Source organism: Gavia stellata, chromosome 3, assembly GCF_030936135.1.
Source record: "Gavia stellata isolate bGavSte3 chromosome 3, bGavSte3.hap2, whole genome shotgun sequence".
NCBI classification, from domain to species: Eukaryota; Metazoa; Chordata; class Aves; order Gaviiformes; family Gaviidae; genus Gavia; species Gavia stellata.
The window spans coordinates 22,441,709-22,464,580 of NC_082596.1; the positions used below are offsets into that span (position 1 = coordinate 22,441,709).

The window sequence follows — 22,872 nt, forward strand, 5'->3', positions numbered from 1 at the left end:
TGTCACTCCTGTCAGGCTCCATCAAGGCAACTGAGGTACAGCTAGCCAGGTCAGCCTCTGCCAGCCCTGCTTTAGCTATCAGCTGCACATGGCATCCATCAGTCCCTTGGGAGACTTCAGGACTGACCAGGCAGCTTAGTTCTTGCGCTGCTCTGGTATTTGGTATATAATAAGCTCCACAGTTGCCTTGGGCTTCTCAATAAGGAGCTGCAACCGGTTCAACCTCACACTCGTTCTTGGCTGCTGATCCTGACTTCTGCTTTGTAGTCCTGGATCCTATCCTATCTTCCTCATTTTTATTCCTAATTCTTGGATCCTGCTTTCTTAGCCCTATATTTTGCTTCTGATGAGTTCCATTGGCACTGTTCCAAACCTGTTCTTCCTTCAGCCAGTTCTTGCTTTGCATTAGGCACCCCTTGATCTCCTGACCCTGGCCCTACTGTGCCTCTCTTGGTACTCTTGTCTTGCATTAGCATGAAAGAGAGAGCTACACATGGTGTTGCTACTTCTGAGCAGTATGGTGCTGGAGCCAGTAAATCTTGCTGGATGCACAGTGGTTCCCTGTACACCCATTCCTTACTCCCATTCCTTATCCAACATCATTTTTCCCCATTATTCAGAACATTCCAATCTACTTCTACCTTGAATAAAAGGACTGACAACTTGATTTGCAAACCCCACCTTCTAAATCAGCCTAATCTCCAATAAAGTTAGGCCACCAATTGAAATATGTTGGTAAAAAGGAACATCCATATTTCTATTGAACATGTGAAAAAAACCTACTTCAAAAGTTCTCACATCTTTCCCTTATGGTTTGGTGCCATCTATTTACCAATTTCACTAACCAGTGCTCACCTATACAGTCTTACAAAGGAGCTCCTAAAACTTGATTTCACTATGGGACTAAGCCATGTTGCAAACAGCGTCCTACGGCTAAATTAGTAAATGAAAACTGAACAATGAAAAAGATCAAGCAAGTCAGCAGTGGGCCCTGACAGCAAAGAAAGGCAGCATTGGTTGTATTGACTGGAACATAACCGGTAGATCAAGGGGAGTGATTATTCCCCTTTACTCAGCACTCATTAGACCACATCTAGAATATCGTATCCAGTTTTGAGACCCAAAGTACAACAATGAGCTTATTGGAGGGCCACCGAGACGACTTGGGCTAGAGCACTTACCCTGTCAGGAGAGGCTGGGGGAGCTGGGCTTGTTCTGCCCAGAGAAGCGATGGCTTTGGGAGTACCTAACAGCAGCCTGCCAGGTCATACAGGGAGGATGTCAAAAAGACAGAGCCAAGCAATTCACAGCAGCTCTGACTGGTATACGAAGGCACATTTTTACCATAGGTACAGTGAAGCAGTGGATCAAGTTGCCCAGAGAAGTTGTGAAGTTTTCATCCTTGAATGTTTTCAAGACCTGGCCGGATAAAGCCCTGAGCAACCTGTACTGATCTCACAGCTGACCCTGCTATAAGCTAGGGGTTGGACTAGGCAGCTCCTGAGGTCCCCTCCAACCCAAATTACTCTGTCATCCTACAGGTCAAGGTGATTCAGGAGGAAACTGCAAGGGCAGCATTAATGCAGAAGCCACCAATGGATCACTGTCTAAGGACAACTGGAAATCTAGAAGGAGGTGGTCAGGAGGCAAGCCAAATCAAAAGACAAAAAATTATCTGCTTCACATATGATGGCATATGGTGCAATTTTTTTAAAAACTCCCTAAGTGCACAGTATGAAATAAATATAGGAGAGCACTAGAAAATATTCTGGGATTACATCAAGGAGAACTTAAAGGACCTGCAAATATATGGTAAAGTAGGAAGCACTAAGGTGGCTCTTAAGTATTTGGGTCTTTTAGTGAGCTTCAATATTAGCTTGTCAACAAGTTTGTCTTGCAGTCAGTTTCAAAACACCAAGTAGTCTCTTGTTCTGATGTTCTTTTTCATACAATATGACTTTCAGAAGATCAAGACAACCTCTAATTTCAACTGCATTGATATCTGTTCTGAAATCAAGCTGTTGCTGATGCAGAACTAATTCACAAAGATAGCTTCATCCAGTCTTATTTAATCTTACTTTAAGTCAGGACCAAATTTTACAAATTTTGAATGGAGAGAGCACTGCAAACTTTCTGCTGGGGTATATAAAGTTACCACATTATTCCAAAGACTATTCAGAATCAGAAAGACACTGTTTAAAATCCCCTCTCTCCTATGAAAAACACAGTGGGTAAAAACCTGTTGTTTAAGGTGAAGTTAAAGACAAGTAAAACAACACAGGAACAAATCTAAGCATCACATCAAAAACATTCTTAAAAGGCAATCCAAGATGTGTTACACACTGGAGTGAAAATATAAGGTTTATAACGGCCAATCAGGTGTCTCATAATGTCTCATCAAAAGCTACTCTGAAGTCACTACTCATAGGAAGAGCTTCTACTCCAAATCATCAAGTCGTTGGAACAGGACTCTGGGACATGACATTTCAAAATCACAAGAGGCTACCACCACTGGCCTGCGTCCTTCGTCAGTATGTCTCTTGTACTATATAACTAGACATCTACTTTAAAAAAAAAGATAGCTAATTTCTTTTATCTATCAAGGAAAGTAACTGAGATTTTTAAGAAGAGTTTTCATAGTCTGAATATTAAAATAAGATTATCTTTTCCATGGTTCTAGTTGATTCTGACAGATTAAATGAGGTAGAGACTCAGGTATAGCATAAGGCTAGGGTGAAACAGCTATAATTGACTGTATAAATTGGAATGACTAGAAAATCTCATGTGTCCTATGGATGGACTTCACCTTGTTACAAGACCTGATGATTCCAACATGCCTTAACAAGTTACAGGTGAACCATAGAATTCTCTCATGTAGCCAGAATATTCCCAACAAGTTTTGAACAAAAGCAAAGATCATGAAGAAATATGAGTCTACATAATATGAAGGTAAAGAAATAAGAGCTTCAAAAGAAGAACCCATTAATAAGAATTAAGGGTAGAAGGATGTCCAACAATCAGTACTCCTTTTCTGACATGAAAGTAATTCAGAAGCAGGCAAAAAGGAAAAGAAAACAAAGCTCTTACTAAGATTTATTGAAACATTTGCTATCCAAGTTCCCTTTCATACTGCTGACTTTCTGATTTTTAACTGCTATTTAAAACAGGATAGAGTCAGTCACCAAGTTTCACTTTAGAGAAACAGGTCCACAGTCTGGCTTTGTGATGGTGGGTAATAAACTCTTGATGTAGATCTTCTCAAACTTCCCAGCATCTTTTTAACTGCCACATATTAACTTTTTGACTGTCTTACACAGAAGGAAGAATATATATTCAAAATAGAGATCAGCAGTCCTTTAGCATTGCAGAACACTGTGCCAAGTCTCCTGAAGGTGCATCATCATGGACACTGTTCACTGTAAAAAATCTGAGCTTTTCAAGTCAGCGTGATTACAAAAACACAGGTGTCCAGGGCTTCACAATCTACTGTGCAATTGCATATAACGGGATCTCCAGTGCTTTATCTCCTGGTGAACTCCAGCATGTTTGTTAGCACAAACTGGCAACCCTGCCTACAGTTAACTCACTTGTTCAATGGGTTTAGTTTCAGTGATAACTCTTAATTCTGTTTCTGGTCCTTTTTGGTCTTCTAACTCTAGTGAATCCAACTTATGCTGGAATCCAAGTGTGCTTCCTGTATTTGTTGCTGTTCCTCAAGTAGTTCACATGCCATTTCTGTCACCACTGCACTCAAAATCTCTTGTACTTCATACAGTCCTGCCATCCAGGCCAAAACTTCTTTTTTGAAGAGGGTAACAAGGCAGAATTTCTTTTTTTAAGAAATACTCTTTTGTCTCTGATTGGTCTACCTAATTTGGGCTTCTTTGAGATGTTACTTTGCAAACGCAAGCTAGGAAGTCAAACAATATGCATTTTAAAGAGTTATCATTTAACCTGGATTTTAAACTACATTTCCATAATTTGTTTTTAGTCCTTGGGTCTCTCATAAAAACAAAAACAAATAAAAAAGATGGAAAGGCAACCATCTTTTTTTATCACAGAAATTCTGTTTCATTACACTTTATTTCACCCCAAAAGCCTGTTAAGTATTTCACCATACCTGATGGTTTGAGAGCAGAAACATGACCTTCCCCCTTAATCCTACTTTCTCTATGTAACATTTAAATATGACTTTCACCAAATTTGTCCTGGGACACCGCACCTTAAAAAGAATTCATGCTGAAGAGAACAGCTGGATTGACACATGGGCCATCTGGTGAGTGCTTATTTCTGTAAGCGGAAGTGCCTAAGGACCATGAGAAACACAATTGCTCAAGAACAGGATATAAATATATCTTTGTATGAATCCACTTTGTAAGTTCTTAAATTCATAGATATCAGAGGGTAGCCTTCAAAATCAAGCAAGATTTGAGGGAAGGTCCCATAGTCTTTTTTCTTAATCTCTTGTTTCCCCTGATTATTAGGATACATCTTGGAAAATCCCTGTACAATAAGAAATATATGAGCTCAGCTGATAATTTGTTTACAAATTTTCTGCTGATTAATGGCTAGCTAAAGGGGAAACAAATCTGCAAGATGCAGATACCACCATCTCCTTATCCCTCCAGAAGGAAGTTAAACTGCCTAGAAAACATTGCTTTTCTCTAAGATGTGTTTCCTCAGCAGCTTTACCCTTGTTATATTGCAACTAGGAGGAAAAAGGCTGCAGGGAGATCCTGAGCATGCAAACCGCTCCTAGGGAATAGGAAAACTGAACTCTCTCTTTTTCTCTTTAATCATTGTGCCTCAGTTCTCAAGGAGGGAGTAAATAGAAAACATGTATTACTTATGTCTGTCATATTGCATTGTAAATACTATAATAATTTACCTCTTTGCTTACTTGTAAGATTAATTTGAATTCACTTTTACAGAACATATGCAGCACCTATTAACATTACTTACAACTTCAACTTCACCACATAAAACACTTTAACAGTAGGATCATAATATGTAACATTTCTAGACAAGAAACAAAAAAATAATTCAGTTGAAACTGTATGAGAAATTTAGATCATTCCACAAGACAGTTATCTATATTGGAACTATTCTGGGGTCAAAAACTTCTGTGAATGTTTTTAAAGACCTTTAATGTCTATGAATTATTAGAACCCTTGAAGTTATTTTCATTTTACAGGTGTTTCCTTAGCACAGCATTAGCATAGCATTTCCTAAATTTATGTGACCAGAAACTAGCTTAGAGGTGGGAAAGGAAGTATTTCTAACTGCCTTCTAAAAAACACCTAAGTTACTTCTTTAAAATTCTTGAAACTGAAAGTCAGCCTGTTTACCAGAATTGAATTTATGTTATCGTCTCTTAGATACAGAAAATTATGTCACAGTGTTTTGAATTTTGTCTTTAGAAAATCATATCAAAACTAAGTAACGTGCAGATATTATTAATTGGCTAGTTGCTTCAGATTAAACTGCAGAAGTATGCAAATCACTAGAAATGTTTTTTTACCTGATGGCATGCGTCACTCAAGAGAGAACAGAAACAGGATGATGCATCCTGGTTCTCTGAAATTTAATGGATCTAAGATACTCTATATGAGGAAATGAATATAACACCTTTTAAAGATTTTACATAGTTTGAAGAAAAAAGATATATCAGATACATTTTACTGTGATAACACAAGTTGAACTTCATGGAAAAATTGTGTATGTTTGCCTGTAGGATAAATTAATTTTTTTCCTCAACATAAACTGACTCTGGAGGAAATACAATTTCCAAACTTCTTTTCAGCATGATACTTAAGGTTATTAGATGAAAAATCTGTATATTTTCAAGGTAAAGATATAGGACAAGATGTTCTTTTAGGGGGGAAAAAAAAAAAAGGTTTTGGTTATGCAGACTTTAACTTTATTTGATAATTTTGTCTAAAATTTAATTTTCTACTATCTTGGAATACTGCTAGTAGAATAAGTTTGCTGCAATAATTTAACTATTCTACTTTTTGTATTACAAAAATGAACACTTTTTGGGTACATCATTACTCTGTTCAGAAGTAAGGATTACATTTTCAGAACTGCTTTTTTTTTTTTTTTTCCTTGTTATTTCCTGTTATTATTTGCTGATTCCAGACTGTTGGTGAAATCTCTGGTAAAACAATAATTTCCATCTGCAGGAGGAGGATCATATTCCTTCGAATGTACTACTAAAGAAAATACTCGATTGCCTAACACTAAATCAATATTAATTCTTGTAAGCAAAGACTTTACTTCCAAGAAATGACAGTCAGAAATACCATAGGTTAGAAGGGCCACAGAGATAATTTCATGGTTTAGTAACATTCTCACTAGAAGTGTTGCTGAAGGCATTAAGGCTTTACAAAGGAAAGACCTCCCTATGCTGAAACTCCAAGATCCTGACCCAACTTTGATTAGCTCCACCATGCAGAACCAGCTTTTACAGAATAATGGTGGTGTGTTACATATCCATTCACATCCTTCGTATATACTACTTGCAATACGGATGCTTGAAGTTACAGTTATCTTCACTAAAATTAACCGCAGGAGATTATGTAGTTAAGATACTTAAAAAAAAAAAAAAAGACTTAAAGAAATGCAATGCCTTAGGGAAATCTGATAGAGATACATAGCTTTTTTCTTGCATGAAAAATGGCAAAAATTCCTCAAAACCACAAATCTGTTGTTTGGAAAAAGGTTGATAAACTGGCAAAATTTCCACTGATAACTTTGGGACTGCTATCAAAGAAAATCAACCCATTTAATAAAGAGAAGCACTCCCAGAGACAGAACTGACAAAAACATCCACACCGCTAAAACCACTTCACAGGCCTCATCATTACAGTCAGAATTGCAAATGATAACAGTAAACTCTGGGCAAATCCTCGATCTAAGGTATGCTCAGCTGAACCACCGGAGAGGCTCTCCGGCAGGCAGGGCAGGAGGTGCGGGAGGCGAGGGACCAGCCAGCTCTCCTGCCTCGGTGTCTGATAGTGCTTGGTGGCCTCTGAACCACCCCCCGTGAAGCAGACAGGCAAAGGTCCTGCTTCTTCACTTTGAATCCTACACGTTTAAGCAGGCTCCATGCGAGCACTGCACTGGGACTTCAGGTCTATTCTTTCTACTTGCATGCCATGCTTTCCTTGATTTTTCAAGGTCAACAGCCCAGCAAATTGATCTAGCAAACATGTTTCCATCTAGCTGGAACCACTGTGCTACCTGTGAATAATGTCCATTTTGCACCTATTCTGCCTGGCACAGAATTTAAGTAGCACAAACTGCAGTCTGGTGTGATACATGTTATCATATTATTCTAATTTCTTGGAGCTCCCTGACTGTTGCAGCAATTCAATTAACTTCATATATTCTCTATTTTTGAATGTCACACTTTGGCACCCGGATATTTAGTACATATTTCCCAGTTAATTTTCTTTCTTGTTTTCCATAGATTTTCTCATTTATTATCAGCATAACAGCAGTTTCAGTGACATCTTAAATAATTAATTCAAGCACAGTCACACTATTTTATATATTAATTGTTACTCAGTTCAATAGCATCTTGGAACTTTACAGCTAAAATTCAGATAAAAACTGTAAACAGAAATAATTGAGTTTACTACGAAAAGATAGCCACTCTGAACCAAAATAGACTAATGGTTTAGCAATTCACATGTCTACACAAAGCAGTTCTGAAAGGAAAAAACCTTCTATTACAAAAAGGATAAATGGATTTAAGATGAATTGCAGTGATTACTCTGGCTGGAAATCAGTCAAAACAGCACCCAAGTGATTTGTAAATGTTATTATTAATGGAATGGTTACAATTACTTAATTGAATCTGGCTTTGATAGAAATCTTTTGATATACATTTTGATGTGTATTGGATATGTATGTGTTTGATAAAGTATTTTTTTTCTGAACAATATTTACTTTTTACAAAACAATATTTAACTCATTGCTGTAAAATTCAAGACTTTGTGTTACACAGTATTTTTTGTGGGTTTTTTAAATGGAAAAACATAATTTTCTGCTATTGAAATCCCTTTTTTCCAATAAACTCCAATAACTAATGAATATTCAGAGCCAAAATAGACTGATGATTTTATTTTTTACTTTCAGAAGTAATTTTTTCTCTTTGAGATTCATTCTAAAATTATAACATACTTTAACAACATTTTATAATGTATTTAACCTCTGCTTTCTAGCTATGTGATTAGCAATAGAAGCTTACACAAAAACTAAGAAAATGTCTGACAACAGAAAGTACCTGCTGACAGATAAAGACAGCCAGTATCAGTCTACTTTCAGATGTTTGTATTTCAGTCATAATCATAATATGTGAATGCAGTGTTTGTGTTAACCACATTATTATATCTAAGAATACCCTAAATCTCTAATAGAGGCATGGATACTCAAGATTAAAAAATAAATTAGGAAAGCATCAAAACTGAAAGAAATTAAAAGAGAACTTCAATTACATGAAAAAGAAAAATGACAGCAACAGAAATCTTGAGAGTTTGCATATCATAAAGAAGAAAATACTACAAATCACACCAATCCACATCTGTATTCAAAGTAGCTAAATTACTTTTAACCCATCAGCAAAATGCACTTTGATAAAAATAGAAGTGAAAGAAGAGGTGTTTTCTACATTACCGTGCATATAGAGCTCAAATCTAGAATTCTGAATCTATTTCATCTAGCTACATTTTTAAGTCTTATAATTGAACTATAAATCCTGTATTTATCGGAACCAGAACTTCAACATCAGCAATTTATTCCACAAACTTCTTATATTAAAAATACAATAAAATACTTGATTGAAAATGTAAATGCTATCAGCACTATGGGCCAGAGAGATTCTCTCTGCCATTGAGTAGTAAAATTCCTTACATATAACAAACGAGCATGATTGATTAGGTAACCTGAGCGCTCACAGCCTTTTGAGAGTAACAGGACCTGTCCTTCCAGACCAGACAGCTGGTTTAGCTATCAAGTTCTTGTCCAAAAATACAATTACTGACTAGTCCATAGGAAAGCACAAAAGCCATGGAACAGGCAATAACTAAACAGTTTCTTCATATGCAAAATTCTTTGCTAGCCTAATTGATGTTTGGTTTATTTCCTCAAGCAAAGAGCTTATTCTTGTGGAGGTAGAAAAGGGGAAGACAAAGGGAGTCCATAAAACTATGCATAACTATTCCCATTTATAAGCCTATTAAATTCTACTAGTTAGGCCCTTATTTTTACAGGTATTTTATAGAAATTAATTGCATGGAATACTTGTATGTGGTGTTACCTGTGTTAATTTTTGCCCTCTTAATTATTCTTCAGTATAGCTCCATTCTAATTATTTAGTCTTTCCAAGTTTTATCCAGATATCTAAAATTTTAAAATTTAAAATGGTATGTTAAAAAGAAATATATACAAAACATTTCCAATTTCTGCACTCTTTTGAGGGAATATGGCTATCTAACCTAGCCTCCATTTTTTATTCAATATTTTGAATATTTCTAATTACATCCTTAAAAACTGAAGTTGTAAGAACCAGTTGTAGGGTCAAAGAGGTATATTAATAATTGTTATAAATTATCAAATTATTACTGGGCATATCATGATCTTCCCAGAACTCCCAAATTCTAAGCTTAAATTTTCAAAAACAATTGCCAATTCAAAACTAATATAAATCAACTACAGCTTATATACAGCAAGAATATCAAAGGTCTCATCCTGTTTGCTTGGATGTTTGTTCAACTCCTCCTCCACAAGGGTTTCAAGAAGAAAAGTGACAAGTGTTTCTGCTAGCTATCTTTGCTAATCTGTGTACTGCTCTGTTTTGATTTTTAAAGAGGAGACAAGGGCATCCCCAAACCAGCATTAAATCAAATGTTTCAATCAAACACACAGGCCAAAGGATACCACACGTAGCTGTACCAATGACACAACTACTTACTGCAGGTTTCAGAGGAAAAAGGCAGTTCTTGGACACTTTTGCACATGGCGACAAGACTGAGAGTTAAGAAGATCTGCTTCTAAAGTATTCAAACTCAACCTCTTCCACCTCCAGTGTTACAGCTCTTACCTTTTGCACATTCTCTCACACAGGTAAGCCATAAGGTGGTACTTGATTCATTGCTGAATCAAAGTGTCTCAGTCTGAAGAACTGCAGCTTTTCAATGTCTGCATGCTCCAAGGGCATTTCAGTTGCATCTATATTATTTAAATAAACTGAGTGCATGCTTAACTCTTCTTTTCCACAGCTTAATTTGTCTTGGTCTTGCTAACAGGTTAGAAGATCACAAAGTAGCATGCTAGTATGCCTAATATTACTGGTCTCCTACACCAAACACAGAGAATTATGCTCATATATTTATGATGCACAGTATCTTGCAAATCTAAAACTTGAATTGTGGTTATTGATTAACAGGAACTGCAGCATTACATACATCTGATGATGTAGAAAGTTTCAGTCTTATGATCAATATGAATCATTAAAGGAGGAGTTGGAAAGTCCTCTTTGGTGTTCTGTATTATTCTCTATTTGGTGTACTCTTTTCTACATTTGGCTAAATAATCTTGTCACCAGTTCTGCAAAAATTTCAGTTTTTATCTGGTCTTTTACCTCTTTTACCCCAACTTTGTTCCTTGTTGCTCTAATATGCTATATTCCTAATTACTAACTATTACTAATTGCTATATTATATAACTGGATTTCTCTGCCTTTTTGTAGGTCATTATTTTCTCCTAATAGAACAAATAAAATGAGTCTCATGATACTTAGAGGTTTAAATGTGTGCCAGCTAGTTGCGAGTCTCTGTTTTACCTTTCTTCCTAAAGAAAACAATCTTTTTTCACTCTTCTAACCCCTATATAAATCCAGCCCCCTTTAGTTTGGCATTCAATGGTTTTAGTTACTCAGACTTTTTTGTGGCAGCTAATATGGCCTGAGTTGATGCAATTGTCTCTTGATTCTACATTGATTTCACATTGATCGCAAATGCTTCTAGGGCTCCACATACAAGAAGTATCTTGTCTGTCTTTTCTCAGTAGCAACAAAGCTTTTCAACTCTCCCCAGCTGATCCGCTGGGCAGGTTCCAGCCATGGGGGCAAGGAGAGAGGAGTGGCACGATTCCTCACACCCTTTATCCTTCATTTATCAGCAGGGACTCCTGAGTCTGAGCAGTGGTGGGAAAAGCCAGGGGAAAGAGTTATTCACCATGCACAGCACTATCGATTTGTTTGCCAGAAGAGCTAATGGCAGCAGCACCAAGCAAAACACAAGGCAGAGAGTTCCAGAGAGGTTTTAAGAGGTAGTTTGGGAACTGACTTCAAAAGCCAGATCAACCAACTAAGTCTAAAGCGATTCTAGCATGCTGCTCACTCAGCTTCTCTGGGCTCCCATTTTGGCCCTTCCCTCTTCACAGTGCATCTTGCTTAAACACTTAGGAACTGGGAAGCTTAGTTTTTATGCAAAACAATAAACTAGTCCTAGAAAGATTCTTGAGCAAAATTACATAAATCGGTCTAGTGTTGCAGAGCCACAGTATGGTAAATGGCTATTTTTTCCTCTGGTGGAACACTCTTGTGCTACTGTGCTTTTTTTTTGTATTACCAGAACTCAGGTTTTCCTGCATGTCAGCTTCTACCAGCACTGCAATTCAGACTTCAGTATATATCCTATTTAGTATAAGTCTACTAGTACTCAATATTCAGAAACAAATAGTTGTTCCAATACCAGAAATACTTTTACCTAATCCTTAATGCCCAAACTGTTTTTCCTCTCATGTCTCCTTAGTTGTAAATATATTTATATGAAAATCAAATATGTGGCTTGCTTTCCTTATGTCTGTGCTGAAACCATACTCAAGCAACTTCTGCATTTAAGGAAATAACTCTTTTACACAATATATTACCTGCCAAACTCATGTATACAAAATATTATGGAAGCAGAATATTTAGTTTTCCAAAAATAATGAGGCATGTATATGAATAATAAAAATACAATCTGCAATTTCATCAATCATGAGGAAAAAATATAAGGGAAAATCAATTTCATATTTCAGCAGCTTCTAAGAATACAGTTGTCTGGAAGTAAACTTTGCCCACAAGCTTCTTAATGTATGACTATGCACCATAGAAGTGTATGTACCTTTCTCTAAAGCCTCTGGTACTGACTTCCAGGGGTAGAACAAAACTAGAGTGATATAATACAGGATGCCTATTTTAATATTTAATATAACTTCTACTGTTACAGCTTTTGCTTTCTCAGCAAGGAAGAATATTTTTTCTTAACTCAAAGTAATCATGAGGGACCTACAATTGCTGTTGACTTCCATTTAAAGAAAGAAATAGAACAGAAATGCAAAAGAAAGTTCCATGTGCTAGCTTTCCTGAATGTGGCTTAATGCCTGGTTAATGACATTTTTCTCAGGCATGGCATGCTTGACTGCCTGCTTGTGCCAGTTGACAGATTAAAAAAAATCAGTCACTGTATAGTATACAGAACATAAGATTTCAGTCAGTATTTGACATGTGTTTCAATTCATGATTCCAGAATAATTTTTGTAGAAACCAGGTAGATAAATTGTACTTACTCTTTTTCTGTCTCTAGATAATATAAGTACTTAATTAAGGGGAATTGAAGCAGTGGTAGTAAAAAAGTGAAGACGAAACTCTCATATGGCTTATGAGAGTTACGGTTCTCATATGGCTTTCAAACTACACAATATTAAGAATGCATTTTGAATTAATACATATATGTGAATATTCACTGTCTAGTTCCACAAGTTCATTGACAGAATAAATAACTCATTTTCAAATACTGAAACTACACTTTGGCAGAAGAGTAAATTAAACTGTTTATTTCTGGAGACAATTTGTTTGATGTGTGCAATAAATAAATCACCATTTTCATAAAATAATTCCATTTATAATTTTCCTCTTTAATACATTCCAATAATACTGAAGGTAAAATTTTAATAAAAAAGATAAAAGATGTATAGTGAGGCCCATTAATATGGTGTGGGTGAAATGGAAAAACAAGGGTAGGAAATGTTTCCTTAGGTAGTTATAGTCAATCCAGCTCCCTCACGTGAGAGCCCATTTATTCTCTTTACTCCATACCAGTCCTACTTCTGACTCAAATTTCAGTCAAGCAGGTTATACATACAATACATAAAGTCATATTTCTGTGGTACATACAATCATAACACTTGCAAGAAGGTCTGCTCACAGTATTACGCTCGTCTCTAAAAGGTAACACCTTTCAAAGCCGACAACATAGACACACGTGAAAATAATTTTGCCATAACTGACAACATAAAACAAGCATCTAAACATGACACTATACCAAGTCTCTCCTGCATGTTTAAAAAAGTTCCTATGCCTTCTGTAGTAAAAACTACATTTGTAAAATACCCAAATAATCATGCAGCACATCTACAGAGTTTTTAAGTATTTTAAGCCATTTTCACAGTTCTCTTTTTGCTTTGTCAATTCTTACTATTTTCATTAACAGTGTTTTCCATTTTGTCATGGGCTTCGCTAAAGCTTTTCCTCTATTTTCTCATACTGAACTGTACATTCGAGAAAGTATATATACCAAGTATATTAGCCTACATTATCTGCAAAACTAATAATACTTAATAAATTTGACGATTTCTTTGTCTTTCAATACGAAATGGCTCCGTTTGCAGTAACCTTGCCAATCCTTGGAGCGAGGAACTACATCCTGGAAATAAAAGTCTAAAGCAGACTTCTCTTCCTCAGTCAGCTTTTATAGGTCAGAAGTCTTATGTTTCCCACTTACAATCTGACCTCAATTAATGAAGTTTTTTTAGAGGACACTAAATTATTTTTGTATAATAGAAGTTTAAATTGAAAATATCTTGATTATTTTCATTAACACACTGTATATGACATGACCCTGTTCCAGATAGCAGGAAATTTTGGATAGTATATTTGGGGCTATACTACTATGAAATGATTCAGATTTTTGGTAAATTGCCACAGCTGGGGTAGAAGCTTGTGTTGATGTATAAAATACTTTTCCAAAAACTAAACTGCCACTATTAAACTATGTAACACTACATCTTCCAGTTTACAACAGATCAAGATAACCCTGTGTTCAACTATATGAAAGCCATGAACAGGTTTCAATAGCTCTCATTCCATCTGTCACTCAATAAACCTCTTTTTTCCTTCTCTTTGAGCTTTTAAATCATGGCCCTATTGTTCATTCCAATGGATAATTACACTGCCACTTTTATTTGATTTAACTTATCCTTCTCAAATTTTAATAATCAAGAAGACTCTGCGCTAAGGGTTTTGCTGCACGTTTCCAATAATTTTATTAGAGACACACAAGAAACTTTTACTGAAGAAACAACCTCCCACTCATCTATTACTTTCTAAAAGGACATTGGATATTTCAGTTTAGCATATTTTGTTGCTTTTCAAAACAAAACTCCCTTGCCTTAGAATGATAATCTTGCTCCAGCCTGGAATCTGATCCTGCTACTTGTTTGTACTTGCTCATTTTCATTTGGCGATTCTTCTCTTCTACATCCATTGCACCTGTTAAGTTAAAAAAAAAAAAAAAAAAAGAAAATAAATTCACAAGCAGTCCTCAATTCCAAGTTTAAAGTTATGCTCATGGAATTTTTAACCGAAAGAGATGAAATTTGATTTACTTAAATTACAGTGTATATAATTTCAGCTTCTCAATTACAATTTTGCAGAAAACCAAAAAATTATAAGAGAAGGAAAATAATAGATAGGTAAGTATTTCAGCAGAATCTTAATAAGTGTTGTATTATCTACACAATTAAAATGAAACCAACTTTGTGGAAGAAATAAATGTAAATGGAACAGATTTTCTACAGAATAGTATTTTACTGTTTCAAAAATATTTAAGAGACATTGAGTCATTAAAAAAAAAAAAAAGGAATGCAAAGACAACCTGCTTATTTTGGGCAGAGATCCTGGTTCTGCATTCGTTATAGTGTGATACAAGCATTTTTATCCCAAATTTATACCAAATTGATTAGTAATTGCCACAGGCTGACAGAGCTTCTGTTTACCCTTTGAGCATATTCTTAGTATGTTCAAACCAATTTAAAGATGTATAAAGGAATGTTAAAGAGCCACCCAGTGGCATCACTGTATTACATTCTAATGACACACAACTTCAAGAAGGATTTCAGGATTCACTCTTCTTGAACTAAATACGTGATTAGACTCAGTTAGGGATGGGTTTGGCATGATATGATATGACTTGGGCAGCAGCTGGTTTCAGCCAACTGGTACTGTAACACCGCAATTTACAATGTAAAATAATAAGGAAGTAAGTGCTAAAGCTGAGGTGGAAGAGTGAGAAATGAGAGGAAGACAGCAGCCCGGAATTAAAAAAAGATTTTAAAACAAAATATAGTTATCTATTATACACACATAGGCTTGATTCTCTTCCACTTTAACATGGTATAAATCAAGAGTAATTAATTATCCACTGAATGCTAAAAAACATTCATTTTGACTGACAATTGTCTTAAACTTCCCATAATTTCAACACAAAAGTTGTCTAGGATTAAAATTTCAGAATCCCACTAGTCATAAATGGAAGTTTCTGTACATTATATATATTGAACTATCTGGACTTTTATTTATGGAACTGAGATGGGAATATTAGATTCCAGTGTACTATATAAATCTGATTTAAACTCTAAATCCCAGTTTTGAGTAGTAATCTAATAGTAAAGTGGGGCTTTGCACAGGGCCTCTGCAGGGCCTCTGAGCTTTGTATTTTCTTTCTTGACAACAGTAATGGTAGTAGCACATTCTGTGAGAGAGACCTGCCAGCTAAATCTTGCGGCACTTTGTGGGAAATCTGGAATGAGGAGGGTGAGATGAAGAGGGAAGGGAATAAGGCTAATCTGTACTGTTATCTAGAAACCCTCTGGCTTCTGATTTTTGTATTCAAACTCTCCATCTTTACTCCCTACAAACAACAAGAAGGACAAGCCTTCAAGAAAACTTTTAAGAGAAATGAAAATCAACAAAAATGAATGAAAAAGAAAAACTGGTGGTTTATAGGGAGAAACAAAATGAAAAAGACAGCATCAGATGAAAATTCCTAAAATAAAATATAGCTAGATTTTCCTATCACAATTTTCCTCAACCAGGCCCCAAAGCAATACTTGCCAATTTTCAGTAAGATGCAGTGATTTTTTTAAGGATCTAGTTTTAAAAGCTCTTAAGATGTATTTTCTCTCTTGAAAACAAAAACTTTAAAGTGGAAAATGATATTTTTCTTCTTTCAGTGACAGAGTAACACATAAGTGGTTTTGAAGTAAAACACTTTTGCTTAAAGAAGGAAATAATCTTTTGCTGAAGTCATAACATTCTGCAAATCCGCCCATCATTCTTCAGTAATGTAACAAAGGAGATGTTTTTCACCAAAAGGGAAATTTTGTCTATTTTTCTTATGACATTTTCTTACGAAATCATCACGTATGTTCTCTTTCCCCAGATATTCTGCCAAATTTCGGGAAATTACAAGAAGTGATGAAATAACACCTCTTGAACATAAATAAGAAATTTCACAATTACTTGTGAAAATATTTATTCTTTTCTATGATCATGTGGCAAAGTGAAAGTTAGGTTTTCAATTGCTCATGGTCTGCAAAACTACGCACTCTGAAATATGCAGTTGAAAGGGAAGTATAACACATAAGCCCTCAGTGTGAGTCCTCTGTAGCAAAATAAGCAAAACTGGTGGCATATTTTAGTCTCAAGAGGAAAACAAGACAGCAAAATTTAGGAAAAAAAATTCAATTTCCATAAAAGCTTATCAAAAGAAAACTTAACTTGCTATGTATTTTTGAAACTGCCTTTAACAAGTAAGTGAATTCAGTTACATGCAAAAAAAAGGGAATGTTGGTAACCAAGGCTGAACATCAGTCCTATACTAAGGACTCTGCTGTAATCAGGAGGTGTATACAGAGTGTGTGTAGACAAATCAGAACTAACCTGAATCTATTAATTATCAATAGTGGTGAAAATGTAGGAGCATAAACTTTCACACTGGTAGCACAAGGCTGACTGAGCCCTTGTATTATTCAGGTCCTTAGCTAGAACCCAGCACAACACATTTTCAGGACTATAGAGACGGACAGTAGAAGAATTAAAACTACTTCTGATACACTTTCATGTACTGCCACGATGTACCAGAGTGTATGCAACAAAATTTTGGCCAGGCAAAAGTGAGTTCATTTGTACGCTTCTGCCTTTCAGAATTTTGCTTCTAGACAGTAGCTGTGCCTCCAACAGAAACAGCCAATGAGACACTCAGACTTCAGCCATAGGAACACTAAAAATTAAGAAAGACTGATGGAAGAACAAAGCCTGATGTTGCTCACCAAACACAACTGGGATCATTACACTGTAGGCAACATCTCGGAGTTTTGCTTATTTTGAACAACTCTAATGCTAAAAAAACCCATGGCCTGAAGGTTAGCTCAGTGGGGTTTTCATCAGCACAGGGAAATTCCTGGCTGAAAAAGACCCAGATGCTGATTCAATACCAGCCATTTTCCATATTTTTAGAAGAAAGTGTGCTGAGGGAAGGCAGCACAACTACAGTGCAAACACAGTCCTGAAATGCCAGAGTAAGGTGCCCAAGTACTGTGCACAGCAACCTTGTAACCTGCCCTCAGATCCACAAGGACTGTAGTGAGAGAATATTTTGTGCCACTAGTGACTAAAGTAAATTAAGTAAAGTAAATTAAGACTTAGACCACACAAATTGTACTTTAACCTTTATTTTTATCTATGGAAATGAAACTGAAGGAAGGAAGTATAAGTAAAAGTTTAACTACAGGATATTCTGTATCAAAAGATAAGGAAATGTCTCAAGATACAGACAAAAAGGGTGCCTGGAGGCTGCAGGAGCAAATCAGAAGAAGAGAAGACCCCAGACATCACGAACAGGATTGGATGAGCAGAAGTGCTATCAGGAAATCAAGTGATCTATAGAGGCTATAAAATCCAATAGCAATCAACCGGTGGGGCCCCTTTTCAGAGGCACCCAGCTTGAGCTGTAACTACTATTGTGTATTAAACATAGTAGAAGAAGGAACTTTGTTTGATTTTTTTATTAAAGCAGAACCTAGGGATGAGCCCTTTTGAGGTTGTATCTGCATAATTCCTACCATGGTCTAGGTGGCAGCTGCTAATTCCTACAACAGGACTCGGGGCAGGCCCTAGAATCACTGTTCCAGCTTCAAATGCAGACCATTATTTTCATGTTTTAACTTGAAATAAGATAAGATTCGGCTACTTCACCATTAAAGCTTTCCTCATAACTGAAAACTAAATGTTTCATGCTAAAAATTTTAAGGGGCTGTAGTCAGTGGTGTGGGTAATACCTAACTTTTCCTGACCTCAACTGCTCATAGAGTCACATTTTTACAAGGAAATAAGCAATCATTCAATTCAGCCTGGAGGTAAAGACTGTTATTTGCTCTTCAGGTCAAATATTGGTTACTCTCTAGGGTAAGTCTCTTCAGTTGATAGCCTGTGGTCCACACCAGAGACAGAAGGGACAACAGGGCCGCACCTTGAATACTGTGTTCAGTTTTGGGCCCCTCCCTACAAGAAGGACATTGAGGTGCTGGAGCGTGTCCAGAGAAGGGCGACGAAGCTGGTGAGGGGTCTGGAGCACAAGTCTTATGAGGAGCGGCTGAGGGAACTGGGGTTGTTCAGTCTGCAGAAGAGGAGGCTGAAGGGAGACCTTATCGCTCTTTACAACTACCTGAAAGGAGGTTGCAGAGAGGTGGGTGTTGGTCTCTTCTCCCAAGTGACTAGCAACAGGACAAGAGAAAATGGCCTCCAGTTGCGCCAGGGAGGTTCAGGCTGGATATTACGAAAAATGTCTTTACTGAGAGAGTGGTGAAGCATTGGAACAGGCTGCCCAGGGAGGTGGTGGAGTCACCATCACTGGAGGTGTTCAAGGAATGTATGGATGTGGCATTGTGGGACATGGTTTAATGGGCATGGTGGTGTTGGGTTGATGGTTGGACTTGATGATCTTACAGGTCTTTTCCAACTGTAGTGATTCTGTGATTCTGTGATTCTGTGAACAAAATGGCCTTATCACCCCAGAGCTGTGTTCTTTCATTCTTTCTTTCATTGCCTTCTCCAGTGGGAATTATTAAACTATTCTAGTTACTATAGATGCTGGTGAAGGTGATGTCTTTGGAGAAGGAGTTTGCTGTACAGTGGGGCTTCTGGGGCACAGAGAGTAAAAGGGGAATCTGGGGATGGAAGTAGAGTGGAGTTTCTCTTAAAATACTGGGACAGATTTAGTTTTGGATAGGCATAGACAAGAGGGATATAAAATCTGGGAGGCACAGCAGCTCAGGCATGGGGGAAAACTAGTGAAGAGGGGGCTACAGAAACACTGAGATTTTGGAAGTCAGAAACCTGTAATAGAGAGGAAAAAGGCAGTGTGCAGGTGAGCACACTTTGTGGGGAGCACAGAACAGAAGTCTTAAGGTGTACAAGAGCCTTCCTTAGCTGATTCTTGTCTCTCTCTTCCTATTTGTCACCCTGATTTGACTCCCTTAAAAAAGCAAAGGAAATACATTTGGGAAAGCCATTTCTTAGCTTCCATTTCCTAGTGTCTGTTTTCAAATCCCCAAAATACATCAAAATTGTGATCCAACTCTATGGTACACATTTGCTAAGAAATAATAGATCAAAGAACTTAAGGGCAAAACCATGAAAATATTTTGAATAAGTCACCCTACCTGTATCCCCATTCTCTGGATCTGCTTTCTTTTCTTCTATAAACAAATGAAAGCAATATGTAAAACAAAAAGAGGGGGAGAGAGAAAATGCAGAAATAATAATAAAAGTAATATAAATCATGCATTTAAAAGGAAAAATGAATAAAACCCACCAAATTAATTTAATTTGATGAGTTTAGTCAACAAACCAAGTATGGTGTTCTACATCCAGAGGCATATTCACTGCATGCTAGTGTATACATTGGTGCACTCTTATTGAAGACTTTACTGGAGGGTATTTTGTGCACTTCCAGAAACATTAACACACTCAACACAATAGAGAGCAAGGAAGGTGTCAGGCATAGTTACTTTACAGTTTCCTTGAACAGAATGACAGAAAAATAAAAGTAAAGCTTGCGCTGTATGTTTTATGCAGTGCACACACAATATGCAGTTTAATGGTTCAAGCATAAAAATTAAATGTGTCAGAATGGTTTTGAGTAATTACTTCAAATCTTCATTGGTTTAATCAATTCTCATAGCTTCTACAGGTTAAAAGGTGTAATAATTATATTACTGTAGCTTGTCTTAGAGTTAAAAAATGTTGAAGAATAAAAAACACTAACAGCAATACTCAGAACCCAGTTCATGCACATAAATCCAGCTAACTGATGCCAACAAATATTCTGAATGCATATCAAAGGTTGAAAATGGCTCAGGGCATTCCTCGGTCACAAAGAAATGAAAATACATTGGATCCCAGTCAAATAGTTTGGCAGCCCATAAATACTGCACTCTGAAATCCAAGTTTGGTAATTAATGTGAAAGAATCTTAAGTCAAATGAAATTTACTTTAATTAGAAATATATTAACTTTTGAACAGACTTTTTCTTTTTCTTACTGTAAGTCAAAATGATATTAAATTCAATTAAAAGAATCCGATGAATATGGAGCAACAACCCCCAAGCTACAAACTAAAAATAGCATGTATTATTAGAATTAAATATCTTTCCAGAATTATTGGTTACTGAGGGTTGCTCACAAAGTTATGATCTACTTTATAGTACACAGACTGAAGAGGGAAACAGAGCTGTTATATTTTAAGGAAATATCATTTTGTAGATGGGTATCAAAGCAGAGGATGAAGTCATACTTAAAGAGAAATCATACTTGGGCAAGGTAGAAGTGTAAGAAAGAAAAATATGCTCCTGCAGAAAGCATAAATAATGTGCCACACTTTGATAGGATCTGGCATCCCATCCTGTGTGGGATGAAGGTTGTTCTTATGCTGGCAATTCCTGGTGGAACTCTTAGGCAAATTAATGGGAAACAGATATGGCAAGTCATAAGCCTACAATTTTGGAAATCAGTGGATACTAAATGGGTTCTCGAAACCTCTCCCATTCCCCGACTGTTCCTGCCCCATATTGTACACAGATTATAAATAAGGCCTTTTGCACTCTTCTGCTTTGGCCTTTGGGCAGCCTGGCCTATATTATCTATGTAGGTTGTGGATATTGCTAGGACAGTAGCAGAAAGAGAGAGATAGTTGTGTTTGCTTTTCAAGCTTTCAATTTTATTTTATTTTTTAAATTGCTGTCACCAATATAAAAGCTACAAATACAACACTGTCTTCTATTTCCTCATTACTTTCTAAAGCAGAAAGCAAATTGATAGCAATACCACTGATTCAACATAACGCAAAATAGATTAAAGTGAAGTAAGAGTGATTAAAATACCCTTGATTTTGAGCTCAGACAGAATGATGACATTTCTAAGTTATTTCATATGCATGGTGAAAAGAAATCTTTACTTTGCCTGAAATATCATCTTAATACAGAAATCTAATACTGTATAGGATAATTCCTTTTTTAAAATGCCTGGAAGCCCATTCATCCATATGTCTGGATGTTTTTCAACCATGAGTCTTTAAATAAAGACATGGTCAAAATAAGGGAAACCTGAAACCTGTCTGATTTTCACTTGTTCTTGCTCCATGTTTAAAAAGTATATAGAAAAATATTTCCAAATTGACTTATAGAAAAGGATATCATATTATTAGCAAGCATAAAATTCTATTAGATTCTTGAATTTTAAAAGTGTAATTGAAGTGTGGTGACATTTATTACAAATCTCTACAATAAATAAATCCTTTAGATTTTTACAGGAAAGGTCAGCACAGTGGATCCTACTCTCCAAACTGAGGTTTCAGTTGTATTGTGAAGAGCTGTCTGAAGAAGTACTAGAAAGAACACAAGATTGAATTGAGAAAGATTTCACTTGGGTGGGAATCAGCAGAACTGAACAATAGCAGTATTGTCCATTGACCAAATAAAACAATGCTAACTTCTGAACAGCAAAGATCCTCACAGCAGCTATGCACCTAGTCATCATCTCTTAAAAGAATTCAGAGCAGGTTCAGAATGCTGATACTAAAATAATTAATGCTTTTGGTTCCCCCAGTTATTAGGTGCTCAAATTGAAAAAGCTACAAAGAGCCTTAATGTCTTGAAAATGCTGAAAACCAATAAATCACTATGACACGATTTTAAAATTACTCAAACTGAATAATATAAAATTACAATGTCACCAGTCATTCCTAACAATCTTTGTCTATTTCTATTTACATTATATCTTCAATATCATCACATTAGTCAATATTTTTCTACATCACTTGAATTAACCTTGGTTTACAAAGTGAAAAGCATATACTCTACCCTGTGGTGTAATTATCTCAATTTAAGAACTAAAATTTTTCAGCATTAAACAATTTGGAGAAAAAAATTATGCTTTCATGAAAGAGGCATTTCTGTACATTACAGAAAATAATTGTTTTCAGCTTAATCAGAATACAAATATATTGAAGTATATTGATAAACTATAGGATGAACTATAGGCACAGAGAGATTGAAATGCTGGAAGATCCTCTCTCAAAACCTTCTTCCACCAACACAGCTGACATTGCTATTATGATGGCCACTGACATTTCATAAAATAGTAGACACAGCCATGTTCCTCTGGTCTTCTAACGGTCTATTCTTTCTAACAGGTACCAATATA

The 22,872-nt window shown here is 36.1% G+C and overlaps 1 protein-coding gene across 40 annotated transcripts in view; it reads right to left on the minus strand.

Annotated features, from left to right (window-relative positions):
* Window positions 1-22,872, minus strand: part of RIMS2 (regulating synaptic membrane exocytosis 2) — a 488,690-nt gene that overhangs the window by 79,939 nt on the left and 385,879 nt on the right. For 16 of the 40 annotated variants that reach the window (XM_059815828.1, XM_059815827.1, XM_059815832.1 and 13 more), the window contains one exon: window positions 14,502-14,602. The exons of 22 other annotated variants lie outside the window; for them this stretch is intronic. In XM_059815828.1, the coding sequence (XP_059671811.1) occupies window positions 14,502-14,602 (101 nt within the window). Of the gene's footprint in view, window positions 1-14,501; window positions 14,603-19,833; window positions 19,870-22,872 lie in introns of all 40 variants that reach the window. 2 more of the 40 variants (XM_059815822.1, XM_059815823.1) reach the window with 1 other exon arrangement.